The 18,386-nt window shown below is 39.7% G+C and overlaps 1 protein-coding gene across 8 annotated transcripts in view; it reads left to right on the top strand.

The window, feature by feature from the left end:
• The window catches only part of NRIP1 (nuclear receptor interacting protein 1), a 277,346-nt gene extending 260,853 nt beyond the window's left edge, over positions 1-16,493 (top strand). For 7 of the 8 annotated variants that reach the window (XM_065676729.1, XM_065676727.1, XM_065676728.1 and 4 more), the window contains one exon: positions 7,618-16,493. In XM_065676729.1, coding sequence (XP_065532801.1) covers positions 7,986-11,474 — 3,489 coding nt within the window. In that variant the 5' untranslated portion in view covers positions 7,618-7,985 and the 3' untranslated portion in view covers positions 11,475-16,493. The remainder of the gene's footprint in view (positions 1-7,617) is intronic. The other variant, XM_065676734.1, reaches the window with a different exon arrangement.
• The last annotated feature ends 1,893 nt before the right edge of the window (positions 16,494-18,386 follow it).

Here is an 18,386-nt window from a genome sequence, read left to right as displayed (position 1 = left end):
AGGAGTCCCTCCCCAGCATCCCTATAGGCCCCCTTCAGGTACTGGAAAGCTGCTATGAGGTCTCCACGCAGCCTTCTCTTCTCCAGGATGAACAGCCCCAACTTCCTCAGCCTGTCTTCATAAGGGAGGTGCTCCAGTCCCCTGATCTTCTTTCAGTTTAAAGCCATTCCCCCTTGTCCTATCACTAAATGCCCTTGTAAAAAGTCCTTTTCCAGCTTTCTTGTAGGCCCCCTTAAGGCACTGGAAGCTGCTGTATGGTCTCTTCTGAGCCTTCTCTTCTCCAGGCTGAACAAGCCCAACCCTCTCAGCCTATCTTCATAGGAGAGGTGCTACAGCCCTCAAATCATCTTCATGGTCTCCTCTGCGCTCACTTTAGTAAGTCCACATCCCTCTTGTGTTGGTAGCCCCAGGGCTGGATGCAGTACTGCAGGTGGGGTCTCGTGAGACTGGAGAATAGGGGCAGAATCCCCTCTCTTGGCCTACTGGTAACACTCCTTTTGATGCAGCCCAGGATACAGTTGGCTTCCTGGGTTGTGAGTGCACACTGCTGGCTCGTGTTCAGCTTTACATCGACAAACACCACCCGCACATCCTTCTCCTCAGGGCTGCTCTCAGTCCATTCTCTACCCAGCCTGTATTTGTGCTTGGGATTCCCCTGACCCAGGTGTAGGACCTTGCACTTGGCCTTCTTGAACTTCATGAACTTTGTGCTGCCCCAGCTCTCAGATGTGTCAAGGTCCCTCTGGATCCTATCCCTTCCCTCCAGTGTCCCCACACAGCCTAGTGTCATCGGCAGGCATGCTGAGGGCCCACTCAGTCCCACTGTATGTTTCACCGACAAAGATACTGAACAGCACTGGTCCCGATACTGACCTCTGCGAAACACCGCTTGCCACTGGTCTCCATTTGTGGTCAGTGGCTCAAAGTCCAACATTTTGAGTGTGATCATCCAGCCAATTCCTTATCCACCAAGTGGTTCATCCATCACATCCATGCCTCTCCAGTATAGAGACAAGGATGTTATGCAAGACAGTGTGAAACGTGTTGCACAAGTCCAGGTAGATGATATCAGTTGCTCTTCCCTTATCCACCAATACTTTCTTATTTTTCCCCTCCTTACTGGTAGGCTGGTGAAGTAAGCTTCATGATCATGAGGCGCATGTAACTTAGGCAGAAATATCTGCCTGTGGCCTCGTGTAAGCTACGCACTGCTTTCCACAAGAAGTACCTGATGTGAGTTGAGTGCCATTGCTGGACAAATCATGGCATACCAGAGCTATGTTGAAATACCCTGCTTTTTGGGGCAACTTAACCTCCACGGGTTCCCTTGCTGCCAGGCTAGGCTTGGCTAGGTTGAGCTGTCTTGGCTCTTTCCTGTACATGCCAGTCAGCAGTGCAGACACAGCTGTTTTTCTGAGCAGCACCACCACTCTTTCCTTGCTGGAGTTCGTGCTCATGCTGTCCCATCTCAGGGGGGACAGAGCTAGATGGGCATTCCTTTGTGACATGCTTCCTCAGCATCGGGTAAAATCTGCGATGTATCCAGCACTGCTCTGACTTTGGTCTTTTCCGTTGAAAATGATTTGCTGCCGAGTTTGAGGCATTCTGACTTCTGCACTGCTCCTCGCGTGGGTACAAACGTGCCTTGCTGCCTTCCCAAAAAGCTCTCTGTGCACATATGAAAATCTCTCTGACATTTCCACACCTTGCTTAAGCAGACAGTGGAAATACTGTATTCCCCCTCGATACATATTACATATCCTCCCAAAGCTCCTTGTCCCCATGAGGTGGTATTGTGTGGTCTGGGTGAGTCACAGATTCCTGGACTGTAGAGAATCCCATATGAAATTTGAGGAGCAGAAGGTTACTGAGATGAGGTGTCTGAACGCCCCTTTCCACACCCCAGAAGGAATATGTAGGAACAGCCTCTCCTTCCTTATGTGCCTCTTGGGCCATGATTAGCAACAACAGTGATTAGGATTTACATTTACAGTCTCTTAAAAGCCAGCGTCAATGTAAATAGTCTACTGCCAGAACAGTTGGGGTTTTTTTTCCCTGCTCAGCTGTTGGTTCACTAACATTTCAGTCCAGTGGTCTGTCAAATCTTACTCTCACAGGAAAAACTTTTTTATGTCTGCTCTGCTGTTGGTTCTGCATTCCTGTCAATTTTATATGACAGGATTTCTCGGTTATTCTGGGTTTGTCTGCTTTCATAAAACAATAGATTTTGCAGCTCTTCAAGCTATTGCGTCAGGTGTTACAGAATCAGTTTTCTGCAGTATTTTTCAAAATCCTACCACTCAAGCTGCTAAAATCATCAGAAGATTTTGATTGGGCTGGTTTGTGTCTGTGACTTTCTACTCAGACCCATTTTTTCCCCTGGTACTGAAAAAAAAACCAGCATCCCATTCTGTTGTCTGAAACATCTTTTAAGAACATGAGGACTGCATTTGGCAGTACACAGCTTAGCAAAACCATAGGGAGAAGGCTTTTCTGTTTGATATACTTGTGCAGGATTTAGCCTGGAAGCTGTGGCTGTTGCTAACCCTGCCCTTATCCAAAGGAGGTATTTTGTAGAGCGAGCGATGCTGCTTGAGAGGCATCAGGACTGTGCCAGCCTGGAAGGAGCACCCCTACCTGGGATGATGGGGGATGTCACCTCTGTGGTGGTGTCAGGGACTTGGAAGCCCCTCCAGTAATCTGGCAGCAGCGGGGCTCCTGCTGGCTTCAACTTGAGTCACTATGTGGCCTCTCCTCACCTAGCTGTTTAAAAGCAGTAAGGTATCCTTTCCATGTTTAAAATGTCTGTTGGAGTCAGTCAGTAGGGCTAACAAAGGGGTGAATAACATGCCAAGCTTCTGGGAAGGAAGTCTGCTTTTGCTTTCTCAAAGTGATATCCTGTGATTGTAGGAGAGGAGCTTGATGGTTTGGTTTGGGGTTTTTATCCTTGGGGTCTTTTGGGGGTTTTGGTTTTGGTTTTTGTTTGGGTTTTTGTTGGGTTTTTTTGGTTTGTTTTTTTTTCCCCATTAATTCATTGTAAAAAAGGTTTGTTGATTTCCCAAGTTCATCTAAGTGCAAACGTGGAAGAATATACTGTTTAATTGGTGAATTTTGCTATCAGATCACTTTTGGTTTTGTTGGGTTATTGTTTTTTGTTTGGTTTTTTTGTTTGTTTTGTTTTGGGTGTTTTTGTGTGGTAGTGGTGTTGTCTCTTAAACTACATTTGCAAAGGGAGCCTTCAAAATGTCTTCACAGCCTGAATCAAAACTGTGAAGCGGTCTTAGCTGCCCCATTCATCTCAATAGATTTCTGCTATAAAGTGGGGATTTAGGAAAGCACTTAAATACTTGATTCTGTTAGCGCGAACGCTTAAGTGCCATTGAAGTACTTGCACATTTGTGCAGCTCTGTGGGTTGGGTACCCTGGGTTGTTGGATCAGGCATGTTATAACTTTAGCAGAAAGAGTCAACTGAAGTGCTTCTACCACTGCTCTGAATGCATCCTTTCTGCTTGCTAAAATCAAAGTGCAAATTGAGCTTAATAACAAAGTAATTTTGAACAGGTAGTCTCATTTTCTCCACTCATGTTTAGTTTGCTGCAAGATTCTGTTGCAGTTTTTTCAGTGCATCTAGGAAATTTTTAGAGACATAATTTGATTGTGCTCTGCAGCATTTCACTGCAGGTGGCTGTAAGGATGGAGAACCGCTTAAAATCTTATGTTTTACATACTTATTGAAGCTATTGAGCAACACACAGCATTTAATACATTTATCCTCAGTTATATTTCTGAAGCTTGCATCTATTATTCCATCTGGGAAAACAGTACAGAAAAATAAAATCAGAAGTCAGAGAGTCTGTCTGCAGCACAGCAAGTAATTGGACCCCTGGATCCCAAGTTGCCACTGTAATCACTGTACTGCATTCCTCAAATCTGTAATAATTAAAATGACTGTCAGAGCTATTGGTTGATGCGGTGGGCTGCAGCCTTTACATTTGGGAATATACGCATGGGAAGTCAGTCAGTAAGATACTTTTTCTGGCTCTTACAGGTAGTTTCTAATCCTTAGAACACTGAATTTGTTAAATAACTAAAGATTTTAATTTCACAGACCAGTTTGATTTTAGCTCTACAAATTCACATTTTGACTCATCTCAGAAATGGAACATAAAATTGCTACAGGAGTTTGATAGTCATTAAAGAACTCTGAAATGCAGTTAAGCTCTGTCTGTATATATATATGTGTATATATATACACACATTTCAAACTATATCAATCATTCTACCAGCATTTGTGAGTTTGAATAGCCTCTCTTTTCATAAGTCTTCATGTGGGTGATCTTCTAGCCATTGCTGATTTCCTAAACAAAAACCTTAATGGCTTCTGTAAGTTTTTTTTTTTCATAAGATTTTGAATTTTGACTACAGAAGACACCCTGACAATAACAAGCTTTATGAGTTGTCTCCATTAGACTGTATAGCCCTCCTGCTCAAATAATACTAGTCTAGTGTTGTTAATTTACTGCGTCTCTTCCATTTAGCAAAGGGATTTACGTAGAAATCTTGGTCTGGGATATTGGAAAAATGTCTTGTGGATGTCATTTTACTAGTTTAAATTGTGAACTGATCTTAATTTCTTAAATGGCAGCAGCTGAATATCTGTTGGGTTAACTAGGGAGATGCTGTTTGTTCAGAGTCTGCAATTAAGTTTTACAGTCGAGGTGTTCATTAATTAAAAGAATCCTCTAAAAAAAGTAATATTTTCAGGAGTAAAAAGCCATTGGCTCAGAGGTTGTTGTGGTTTAACCTATTAGATGTGTTCATGTGTTCTCAAACATCGCTATCTTTTGCAGCAGTAATACTTTATGGTAAGCAAAGGGTATTAAGGTTTATTAGTATCATCATTCTTTTAACATCTTTGTGGTGACTAAGTATATCTAGTTTGCAATCAAAGGAAAACCCCCAACAACTGCAAAAGTAGAATTAATATTCAGGACATAAACAGTTCAGTGTGCATTCTAATATTTTCTTATCTCCCCTATTCGGCGCACAGTTTCTCCTTAGGCACTTTTCAAAAGGCTACAAGGACTGATTTCCCATGGTATGCTCCACTTGGGGAGTGTCTCCCCAGGTTACAGCATTTGTGCTGCAAGTCCTGCAGCTGCTTTAGTTCTGTCTAGGTAAACATGGCTTAATGAGCTGTGATCAGTGCATGCTCCTGAAGGTTCTGAAAATAGCCTCTGCAAAACAAGTGCTTTATTTATTTGTTAGGATGCAGAAGTCTGGGAGAAGAGAGCTGAAGCAACAGCAAAGAGTGCATATACAGTAGTTACGTGGTCAAGAAATTATGTTATTGTTATCAATTTAGTTCGTTGCAATATTGACAATAAATACAGGTTTTAGGTGTAGAGATTCGTAGATATTAGAGGCTGATGTTAGGGGCTAATTGCGGTAAGTTTTCTTCAGCCTTTACTAGGAAATAGGAGATCTATTGATGTATGGCTTCTCGTTTCTCTTCTGCCTTATTTATTCACGTTTTTGTCTCCTCCGTTCAGGTAATTTCTAGACTAATAATAAGAAATATTATTAACATTTCAGTGGGTCCAGGGAAATTCTTTGATACAGTCTGTATGTTTTTAAACAATGGCTGCCTTGGTGTACAGCTAAACATTAATTTCTAAAGCTGCTTCGGTTTCAACATGACCATTCTTCAAGTGGAAGAAAAGCATACTTGCTTCAAAACTGGCTGGAAGTGCTTAGTTATGAGATTGCCTTCAAACCCTGAAATTTACTACTTGGTTTTCCATCACAAATAAGGTGTAACCAGGATTTGTTCTGCCTGTTTTGGGTTGAAACACTGCAAAATCCAGCCCAGAGATGCACAAGGTTTTGTAGGAAGAGTAACTTTTAATTAGATAAATCCACGTTTCTGTGTTAAGTTATATATTTGAAAGAACACTGTGTCTTCTACAGGTAATTATGTAAATGATGTTTAATGTAGACATGTATTTCTGAGAGAAGTACTGAGACCCCAGCAATAGCTATCATCTTTTCATTTGATATTTAGATAAATGGGTATACACATTTACACTACAACTTCATATTGCTGTTTTAAGTGGATTTGGATTTTGGTTTGGTTTTTCTGTTTGGTTGGTTGGTTTTTGTTTGTTGTGTTTTTTTAATATAGCTCAGTTTTTAAAGTCTCTAAATTACTTAAAATCTAGTAAGGGATTCTTTGCAGAAGGGATTATATAGCCTATTGGCATTATGGCTACTTACATGTTCTCCTGATTCTTTACTCCTTTCAGATCTTCTATTTTTCTGACTTCTAATTGCCTGTAGTTTTCAAATTAAAAAATGGCCTCTGGAAATCAATCGTAAAATATTCATTCATTTTAAGGAGTCAAGGATTTCATCTGTGTACATACTTTTAAAACTTGTAAATACAAGTTTTCAGTGGACTTTTAGTCTGTGAAAGTTAATTGCAGAGCTATAAATGTGGAAAGACACTTAGCTTTGATCATGTTGAATCTTTGTGAATTTAGAATGGAATGAGTGAAGAAGTAGGCATATGTGGGGCAATGATCTCAGTGTTGAACTGTGGTGACCTAACTGTTCATGCTATCATTGACCAGTAATAGAACTGAAGAGATGCATCTAACATAAATGCCACTGTTGTGGTTTTTAAAACAGCTTTTTATAGCATACTGCCTCATCCAAGAAAAAAAAGTATTGACTACAATTGAAAATAACAAGACTTCAAGGAAGACCTGTTGTTTTTTTCTTTGATCATTATATGTTTAATACACAGAAAGAATGTGAAGCTAAAACTCCTCCGGTGACGGGAGGATTTTAATACCAGGGTTTATGTTATAACAGGAACATAAGCACTCTTTTCACCACTCCCGTCACATGATTCTTCTAATGACTTGTGGTAGCTGGGAGTTGTAAAAACAACAGATTTCCTCCCTGCTGTGCTATCATGCTAGATTTTGCATTACTAGATAGCTCTGGGAAGCAGTGACAACTTGGTTTCTACTTTCAGCAGTATCATTTATATGCCAAACGAAAATGTATTCATATATATGATGCTGCCTGTTCTGTTATTTGAATACAGATTTGTCCTAAATGTTAATTTTAGGCAAGCCTCTTCCCATTAATTCTCTTTTAGGGCGACAGCCTACATATCCTGTGTAATAGGATATTTGTACATAGTAAGAAGAAAGATTGATGCAAGTGTGAAGTATAATCCAACGTAATTTTTGTCAAAAATTATGGGGTGAATTAAGATTTTCCTTTCATGTTATTCTTTGAGCTGTAGGATAAATAAAATTGATGAACACTTATAGTAGCTGTGCTTTTGATAATTAAACTTAATTTTTGTATAAAATTTCCTCTCAGAATTTTCTCTCACAAAGTTTTTTAAACTAGTTACTGTAGACTTTTTCCATTGCTTAGTTTTTCATTTCTTCTGGAATGTGGATATTCATTGCTCTATATATGCTTAATCTCTGTCTAAGGCAATGTGTTTTGTTGTTTGTCTTGTGGATTCTTTTTTTTTTTTAAAGTCTTATCCTAAATCTTCTATTTCTTTTTTTTTTTTTTCTTTGTTCACTTAGAAATTTTATGTGCTTGGTGGAGATGGAAAAAGATGAAAAACAAGCTGGCTTCCTGAAGAAAGAAGGTGGCAAATATTTAGTGGAACTTGATTACTGCGGAACCACATTTTGAGTGCTCCTCCTGGACAACTTTCATAAATATTCTAGATAACAGCAGATTGATATGATTGGAAACCTGACTCATCAAACAGTATACACCGGAAGAGGCCTGCTTGGGATATGACGTTTTGTACTGTTTCTGAAGGTCTGTGAGAAAGCACTATAGACATCTACCTATTATTTCTTAACTCTGCGTCTTGATTCAGCTACAGCAGAACTAGTTTTTGAAGTGAATAGAACCAGAGCCCTTTTGGAAACTTTTGTTGAACATGACTCATGGAGAAGAGCTTGGCTCTGAGATGCACCAGGATTCTGTTGTTCTAACTTACCTAGAGGGATTACTAATGCATCAAGCAGCAGGAGGCTCAGGTACTGCAACTGACAAGAAGTCTACTGGGCATAGTGGAGAGGATCAAAACATTAAGATTTCTGGAAATATATTTCCCAGCTGTCAAAGTAATGGTCCAGTTCTTAACACAAATACATATCAGGGATCCGGCATGCTGCACCTCAAAAAAGCAAGACTGTTGCAGTCTTCAGAAGACTGGAATGCAGCAAAGAGAAGGCGGTTGTCTGATTCCATCGTGGATTTAGATGGAAAAAAGGAAGCTTTGTTAGCTGGCATGGTTGAAAATGTGCCTAAAGGCAAACAGGATAGCACATTACTTGCCTCTTTGCTTCAGTCATTCAGCTCTAGGCTGCAGAGTGTTGCTCTGTCACAGCAGATTAGGCAGAGCCTTAAGGAGCAAGGGTATTCCCTTAACCACGATTCTTTACAAGTGGAGAAAGACTTAAGGTGCTATGGTGTTGCATCCAGTCACCTGAAGACTCTCCTGAAGAAGAGCAAAGCAAAAGATCAGAAGCTGGACAGCAGCCTGCCTGATATAACAAAGAACCTGCCCAAAGAGAGGTTTATCGAATCTCCTCATGCGGTGCAGAGTGGACCTAAAGTGATAAATGAGCCACTGTCATGTGCTGCAAGATTGCAAGCTGTTGCAAGCATGGTAGAGAAACGATCTAGTCCTGCTGCTTCACCGAAGCCCAGCGTAGCATGCAGCCAGCTAGCTTTACTCCTTTCGAGTGAAGCTCACTTGCAGCAGTACTCCAGGGAACATGCTTTAAAAGCACAAAATGCAAATCAAATAGCAAGTGAGAGACTTGCAGCTATGGCCAGATTACAGGAAAGCACTCAGAAAGATATTGGCCAGTTTGGTTTAGCAAAAGGAATGACAAGCCATCTCAATGGTCAAGCAGGATCATCAACCAAACCAGTATCTAGCAAAAGCAATATGGCACCATTTCAGAGTTCAGTGGGAGTCATGCATTCATCTCCAAAAACTGGGGGATACAAAAGTACTTTGGAAAGAAGTAACCTGAAAACCTCTCCCAGCAACAGTTTGCTCTTGCATCTGCTGAAAAGCCAGAATACCACTAAACACATGAAAGGGTGTGAACAGATTGAGAGAGCCAGCAATTTTGAAGACGGCAGCACACCAACAACTATTGATGAATATTCAGACAACAATCCTAGTTTTACAGAGGATGACAGCAGTGATGATGAAAGCTCCCACTCTAACTGCCTTCCTATAGACCTATCTTTTAAACAGAGGACAGATAAACCAGATGCAGGTCCACCTGCATCACTGGATAACCTGACTCAGTCCTTGCTTCATAACTGGGATCCAAAAGTTTCCTGTCCGGAGAACAAGGAAGACAAAGACACTCCAAAAGCTTCTAAGCTGAATCCCCATCAGAAAGTAACACTACTTCAGCTGTTACTTGGACATAAGAGTGAAGAAAATGTAGACAAGATTACTGACCCTCAGGGACCACACAGTGCGGCTGATGTGGCAAAATTCACTGTACAGACTGGTAAAAGGACTCCAATTACTGACAGTCCCAGTGCAAGTCGAATGACTCCGTTAAGCACTCCCCCTTTGCTGGCTTCTACAAAAGCAGATTCTCCTATAAATCTCTCACACCAATCATTAGCCATCAAGCGTAGCTCACCACCGTATGCCTGCAGCATCCAGCCAGAGAGACTGGTGAATCCCGCATCTAAACATTTGATAGACCTTTCCAAAAGCAAAGAAATTCAAGGAACTAAGCTGAGCAGGAATGATAGTCCCCAGAACTCTTCGGCATTCAGTGCCAGCAAACTGTTGCAGAACCTTGCTCAGTGTGGCATGCAGACTTCCATGTCAAGTGAAGAACAAAGAGCTAGCAAACACCTGCTAGCAGGAAACACAGATAAACCTGTTGGCTTGATTGACAGATTGAACAGCCCTCTGCTTACAAATAAATTGGGTACGCATGAAGAAAATAACAAAATATTCAGTTGTCAGCCTGCACCTGCTGAACAAGGAATTCCGGGTTCGGAAATAGAAAATCTCCTTGAAAGGCGCACTGTCCTTCAGCTGCTTCTGGGAACTCCCAGTAAAGGTAAAAGTGAAAAGAAAGAGAGGATGCTTTTAAGAGATGAAAGTTCTCAAGAACAGACAGATAAGGCTTTGAACGAGCAAATACTGACAGTGAAAATAAAAACTGAACCATCTGAAGAATCAAATATTCCTTATAATTCGAATGCACAACAAGTAAGAGATGGCAAGGATAACGCATTTCAAGGATTTGTACATTCACTGCAGAGAAATGCAGCTACTTCTCCAGCATCCAAGGAGTTGAAATCTGAGCCGATTTCACCTCAAGATTTCTCTTTTTCCAAAAACGGCCTACTAAGTAGGTTGCTGAGGCAGAATCAAGACAGTTATCCTGCAGATGAGCTGGACAGAAGTCACCGAAACAATGAGTTGACACACCTTGAATCAAAGAGTCTTTGCACAGTACCGAAGAAGAGGAAGCTTCATGCTGAGCCTTTGGAAAGCCCATTAAAAAAGATGAAAAGTAATATGTCTGATGCTGCAAACAATCATGCTTCACCTACCGAGGCACTGTATGGGCCTTTGCTTAACCAGCAAGAACTGAAATTCAGCAGAAGTGATGCTGAATTTAAATACACTGTAAGTCACAGTTCAAATAATGAAAGTGAAAATAGGAGTTGGTCTAGAGATAGTAAAGGCTTTAATGTGTTGAAACAGCTGCTTCTCTCAGAAAACTGTGAGAGAGACCTGTCACAACATAGGAATCACATACTAGCTGAGGGCAAGAAAAAAGGAAACAAAACCAGTGCAACAATTAATAAACCTGAATTCAGCATTTCATCAGTAAATGCATTAATGGGAAGCCCTGTGCAACAGAACAATTGTGTAGATCATAGAACATTTCAGTATCCTGTAACAGTAAAAAGTCCTGCCGGTTCTCCCTTCCCTGAACATTTGGGGAGTGCAGTATCTAGACTCGAGTCTGACCAGTTTAGCATGTGTCCCATGCCCAGTGAAAAAGGGCCCATCAGATGGGTAATCACAGGTATGGACAAGAATGATTATGAAAAAGACTCTCCAAGACTGACCAAAACCAATCCAATATTGTACTATATGTTACAGAAAGGTGGTAACTCTGTTAGTAGCCAAGAAGCACATGACAAAGAAATTTGGAATGGACCTTCATTTACTGATAGCTCAACTCATGTTACCATCAAAGAGGAGTTGATATCTGATGCAGAGCTTAAAACTCCTTTTACTAACTTAAGAAGCCCTTACAACAGCCATATAGGGAGTAAGACCACTCATCAGCATGCTGTGAATGGAGAAGTGCATGGACTTCTGGAAAAAGTGCGAACAATCAAAAAAGAGCCAGAATAAACTACAGCCTCCTCAGTGAGTTTACAATCGGTGGTTTTGAATCTTTGTTTAAAAAAAAAAAAAAAAAAAAAAGAAAAAAGAGTACGAACTTGACTACTGTATAAATTGAGCATGATTTTAGAAAAGCATGGTCTAATTGAAACATATTTTAATTTGATAAACTTTTTATTTTTCTGGTGATGTTATTTAAAATACATGTAGATAAAATTTGCTTTACCGTAGATTGTCACAAGGAAACTAGAAAGGTTGTAATTTGTACAAGACATTTCTGTATGTATCAGATTAAGTTATGAGTACTTTTTGATCAGAGTCTTATTTGGATCTGCAAGTTTTTGGCATAACATAAAGCGTAAGCATACAGCCTAGGCAGTGGTAATGCTGCGTTTCCTCCCTCTCTGTAAAATAATCCTTATTTTTTGGAAGCCTGAGCATAGAGATAGTGTACTTTTTTTTTTTTTTTTTAATTTTAATATGCTTTGTGAAATTTTAAGAATAACTTTTAAGAAAAGGAGCAGTCTGTCCAAGGTATTAGCTCATCATATTGGAAACCCTGTGTCAGTGTTAATAAACAAAATGCACTGAAATGTTTTTTTTTAGTGCTCCCAAAATTTTTATTGTTATTTTTAAATCTTGTTTGTGGTCCTGCCAGAATAGTGGTGTAAAATCTATTTTTCTTCCTTGCCCTGCTCTTGATAAATGCCATCCTCCAAATTTTTAGCCGTAGTTATGAGTTAACTAGTTACGATTAAGGGACTTTTCTAGTTTTTTATACAAAAGGCAGATTTTCACAGGCCATGCAAGTACTGCATGAGTCCTTTTGTCGACACATTCCTGTCAGTTTCCTGGTTAAAAGGGGAAAGCCAACATGCCACTTGGTGTAGTACAGTTAAGAAAGCTTAGTTGCAAATACTTAGTGAGAGAAATGGTGGGAAGTTTGTGAAGTGAAATGTCTGTTTAGCACCATCCTGCTTCCCCTGCTGAGCACTACTAACTGTGCTAAAGCAGCACTTCAGCCTTCCACTCAAAGATGGAATAGGATTTTAATGAAAAATGTGTTGGCCTCTTCCTACAACCAGGGAAAAGAATCCATATTCTGCCAATATTTATTACTCTCTGAACAGCTGATGCATGGTTTAATGCACTACCCCGTCACTGCAGAAAACCTGATTTTCAAATAATTTTTCTGGTTGCACTGAGGATAAAATTGTGGTTTTGTCATGTTCTGTAATGGATAGTGGGACACGTCTGAGAAATCCTCCTCTGCCCTTTTCCTCAATCCCCACCTGTGCTGTGATTTGTAACATCTGGCAATATTAGCCTGAGATGGGAGTAACTGAAAATTGCGGTCAGAGCTGAGACACCTTAAAAGAATTGCTGGCAAGGGAAGAGCCGTGTGGCTCTGCTTTCCTGTTAATGCTGTCAAGTGTTAACTCCATTTGCAGCCTTTATTTCTCACGGGGGAGGAGGAGGACAAAATCCAGTTCCTCTAAATTACATGCATTATTGGCAACCATAAGTTCTGCTGAACTTTTTACTCCCCTGGAAAAGAAACGTGTTCTCTGTAGCTTCTAATTTCACTGATAATCCCCCATGCTATCAGCAGGCAGTTAAGTAGTTGGCTTGCACAGATAATGAAAGCTACACTCTGTTTTATTTTTGACTGTTTTTACCATTGAGAGACAATGACATGACAAAACTACTGTTTCTGTCCATCTCATGTTTGCATAGCAGGGGTGAATGATGGGGCATTTTGCTCTTTTTCTTTCTGGTTTGGTTTCAGAGATCCTTTTCCCAGACTGCTGAGTGAGCTGTTGTCCTCTCTCATCCCCTGCCTGGGATCAGTTTCTCCTCTTCCCAGTGCTGTCTCTACTGAAAGGGATTTCTCCTGCCTGCCAGCTGGAAAGTGCACCACTATTCTGTTTTGCCCCTCCAGGGGATAGCTTCTTTTAGGGAACACAAATATTTGTCAATATCTGATATAAAACATTCCCCCTGGTTTATATGAGAAATAATAGAGCAATTTAAAGATATATTTTTATGTTATTTGGGTGAAGCATAATATATTAATGGGCTGTACAAAGAAGATTTATATTTTAAAACCTTCACACAAATCTAGCATCATTTTGAATGTCATTGTCTGAAGTATAATATAAAAATAAAATTTTGTTTGTCTTTAATACTGCGTTTATAAGTGGCCCAGTGACAATTCAGATAGAATAATCATTAACAAGATAAAGTATATTTTGGATTGACAGTGAACTGAATTCTTTTTATATGAGTCAACCCAGCAGAAATATTAAAAAGATGGTATTTGTTCCATCCATTAAATGTCTCTTAAAGTCTTAATTGATTATTTTTCTTGAAACAACATGTATATAGCTAGGAAATATGTACCATATAGAATAATAGATGGTCCCCAGAGTAAATACAGGGCTATAATTTACTTGAAGGGCTCCACAGAAGAAAGCAGCTTGATTAGATGTGAAAAAAATCTGGTTAGAAAAGCCTCATCAAAACTAAGTTGAGATGAAAAGTAAGGAGGAGAGTCTAACCCTAACATAAAGTAATATCGGAGTCTAGGAGTGTGCTTACCTATGTATTTATTCTATGGTAGTCTATTGTTATAATATATACTTTTGAACATTTAGTTTTTAAAGTTTTATAAAACATTTAAGTTAAAATGTTAACAGTTTGACCGGTTAATGATTTAGCTTTCTTTTTAGGTGATGTTAATGAAAGGTATTACCATTCTCACAGACGTCAGTAAACTATAATACGCAAGAATTTTAAGTTTAGGACATGCTGTTCATAGAAGAATCTTACCTCTTGTAGACACTGCAATCTCAAGCAGCATGTAAGGTAATGATGAGGCCGTTGAGAGAGAGAGTAGAACATGCCAACTGAACGCTCTTCAGTCAGCTGCTAAGAGGACAACAGTCTTCTATATGAAATTCTCCAGTAACACTGTTACCCCTCCCTAAGGAAGAGAGTTCTTCTACCCCATCTACATTTACAGCCTTTAAACCTTAGGACCAAAGGCTCTTTAATCATTTTTTATCTTGTAATATGGGTGATTGAAAAGGAGCCACAATTATTTTCCTTGAGGACTTCTCCATCAGAAAAAGGGGGTTTTGTTGCACCAGCAGATGGACCGGTAGGGCTGGCCATGTTTTCCCAAGCAACTCAAAGATCCTCAATTTCCACCCATCTCTGTAGATGAATGACAGACCAAGGTCATCTGTTGAGTGATGCTTAGTATTTTTGGCAACTCCTGTCTCCTTGGTTCAGTAGACATTTGCTGCTAGGATATGCATTTCAGCTGTCCCCAGTATGATTCCCCAGTCTGTGGGAGTGGAAGCTTCAAAAGATAGCTTTGCAAACTCAGAAGGCAGAAGTGTCAGATAGGCATTTAGACTATAGACTTGAAGAAAAATGGGGCCTTGTCAGATATTAGCAACAGTAGCTGTGTAGGCAAAGAAGTGCAAGATTGATGGGTGCTGTTGTGGGATCTCGCCATCTAAGGAGAAGGAAGGGAGGGGAGAAGACATCCCAGTTGTAGCTGGGTGAGACTGCTGGGGGGAAAGCTGCCTCCGCCTCATGAAGCAGTGGAGGTTCACTTAACTGGGAATGGTTGCAGTAGCAGTTGGGGTGCTAAGTGCCCGATGCCATGCTCGAGGGGTGTCTACAGGCTCATGCTGTTTCAGCTGCTGTGGTGGTATAGCACTCAAGCTAGCTAGATTTGGGGATGGACTTGCAATTGCTATGCAGATATGCCTTTTCTTTCCAGAGGGAAGTGTATGGGACTAAGATAACCAGATTTCTAGTGTCTCCTTTGCCAAAGTTTGAGGAAATGATGGGGGGTAACATATGACCACAGAATCAGAGGTGTTTTGCTGGAGGGCTTCTCTACTGATACGGCATAACTGAGCGGCTCAGTTTGAGAGGTTTATAAACATTACAAGATCAAAAGGGAGTTCAGCCATAACTTTCACTTTTCTTAGCCATTTCTCTTACTAATGTTTTTAAATTTTTAATTTACAAATGTTTTTAAAAGAAAGAAATGAATGGTTTAAATTTTCCCTGTTAAATGTTGGTGAAAGTATTACAGCTCTCATTGACGTCAGTGACATGATATTACCAGTTTGTTCTCTGCCACATCTTGCAGAGGAGTAAACTGGTAAGTATATATTATATATATTTATATATAATGTAAATATATTGACTTGTTACACCTATAATATGTTGAAATTGGTTTTTAAAAGGTGATGTAAATAGTGGTTTCCTTAATGAAAAATACATATTTTGTATTGTTCTAATGCAAAGGAAAAAAAAAACCCAACCTTTTAATCTTTTTTGTTATGTATATTCCATGTATAAGTGTAAATATGATCACATAGGTTTAAAAACTTTTGCATGTATGTATACAGTTGCAAGTCTGGAAGAATGTATAGAAAAATACTTTTATTTAAAGTTGTGATTACCTGCTGCATGAAAAGTGCATGGGGGACCCTATGCATCTGTGCGTTGGCAAAAAAAAAATGTCTTAACAAGTCAGGTCAGTTCAAAATGCAACAGTATTCCACTTCTGGACATGACTTCTGCTGTGGTATTTTAGCTTTGTGAAAGAATGTGCTTCAAATCAAAAGGGTCTGGGGAAAAAAAGAAAAACAGAAACGCAAAACTACTTTTAAAACATGAAGTACTCATACAACTATAACCAGTCATGTAAGTTCAGGACTCCATTTTGCATAACAGAAATACTGTACCAGGACTGTTCCATCCCTGTGAAACAAAGGAATATTGATTTTCATTGCCATACATAAGACTTCGGGATTTTACCGCAACCAATTTTATTGTGATGTGTCTTCAGTAATTTATCTAACTGGTCTCATTTTTATTAGAAATTAATTTCCTCATGTGATGTCACAAAACTGTACATACTGCAGTGTGAAGTTTTTTTAAATCTTTCAGTGTTTACTTCCTGCAGAAGATTTGAATAAATGAGAAAAATGCATTGTCTTGATGGTTTTTAAATCTGCTTTATTTCATGTGTACTTTCCATTATTGGAGTGTTAGTGGGCTCTTAGCATCAGTGCTATTAATACAAATTTCTGACAACAAAAATATCCCAAAGAGCCAGGGGACACGTAGCCTTCAACAAGGCTACTGACTGGCAACGGAGAATCGTGGAGCTGGAAATGAAACAACCTAAATGAGATTAGCAGCTTTACTTTATGAAGCATTATGTTACGTTTTATTCAAATGCCCTCCTCCTTATTAACTTGGAATCAGTGACCATAAACCGGAAACCTCTAAATGGGAATTTTCATGTGAAAATTATTTTAAGCAAATGTTGAACATTTTTTGGGCCCCTGCTAAAATCTACTTTGGTCCATATTGCAAAGAGTACTTGAGTTTTCCATATAATTTCTTAATCAAATGTGTGGAAAAGTTGAACACAATTTGTCCATGAAGGCTATACAAAGATTTAACAGTCCGCTTGCATCATATTTTGCAGCTTTTAGGTTAGCTTGTGACAAATGGTGGATTGCAACATCAGGGCAAGTGCTGTTTCTCCAGAGAATTTTTGTTCCAAGATGTATAGGCACACTGTTTCTGGAGCTGTACAGTTGCAAGTAAGCACTTGGATCGTGACTGTCTTGGGTAACAGTAACAGCTATTTTTATGAATCATCCTATGTTTTCAGATCTTGTAGCAATAAATAGGCATGTGTGAGGTTCTTTGGAAGCTTTCTGGAAAGCATGAATTGTAACCTATAAAGTTCATTTAAAAACAGTAATTCCAACCTCATAGTTCTCAGCTGGGGCTTCATGAAATATATAGCTGAGCATTTTGATTGTTTGATATCCTAAATGGAATAGGATCGGGAATACTCTGTCTTTGGATACATTTTCTTAAAGTACACATATCACTAGTGATACTCAGCTGTGCTTCAGAGGGAAAAGACTCTTGACCCAGCCTTCTGTCTGTCAGTAGGCTTGCCCTGATTTGAGGGACAAATGATTAAGCCAAAATACAGCCACATGAGCCACATGAAAAAGCAATACACTTAAGGAGCCAGTTTAGTCTACTAATTCCCCTGTCCCTGGCAGTGCTCAAGGCCAGGCTGGATGGGGCTTTGAACGACCTGGTCTAGTGGAAGGTGTCCCACACCATGGCAGGGTGGTTGCAGCTAGGTGATCTTTAAGGTCCCTTCTAACCCAAACCACTCTATAGTTCTAATGGCATGCAGCTTGGAAATAACTTCTGAAATACAGGCTTCCTCACTGACTTACTTACTTTGGTTTTGATTCTATCTACCAAGCAAAACCAACAGTGCACCTTTTTTTCTCAAGTGATGGTGCCCTAGGACAGTTTTTTTTGGAGCTCCTGAATATCACTGTTTTTTGTTTTATTACTTAGGGAGAGTTCAGGCTCCTGTAACTTCACTATTTATTCAATTTATTGTGCTGTAACACCAAGTAAAACTTGCTTTGTGTCTACCAAAACAAACAGGCCTGTGGAGCTGAGAGTATGGTATGCTAAACAGCCTGTGGGGTGCTGAGGTGTAAATATTCAGAGAAGCATTTCACTCAGAGTGAACATATACAACATTTGCTTAGTGATTCCTACTGAATTCTCTCAAAAATGCCTCAAACCGCCAGTGAACTCTTTACAGACAGACCTGTGGTCATGCAGAATGTTCTTGATCTTCAGTTTGTTCCTCACAGAATGAAAGACGCATTGATGTTGATGATTTTTTTATTTTTTCCACAAAACAGCTGTTGGACAAAGAAATGAAGGTTTCTGCTTCAGAGATTTCAAAATGTGGGGGAAAAATACAGCAGTTGTGTTCATGGGACTTGGCAGCCCAGTGTTTTGCTCCACAATGAAATTAACTCTGGCATTGTG

Source organism: Lathamus discolor, chromosome 4 (assembly GCF_037157495.1).
Source record: "Lathamus discolor isolate bLatDis1 chromosome 4, bLatDis1.hap1, whole genome shotgun sequence".
Classification (NCBI taxonomy): domain Eukaryota; kingdom Metazoa; phylum Chordata; class Aves; order Psittaciformes; family Psittacidae; genus Lathamus; species Lathamus discolor.
The sequence above is the reverse complement of the archived record's forward strand: the minus strand, read 5'-3'. Positions and strand labels throughout refer to the sequence as shown.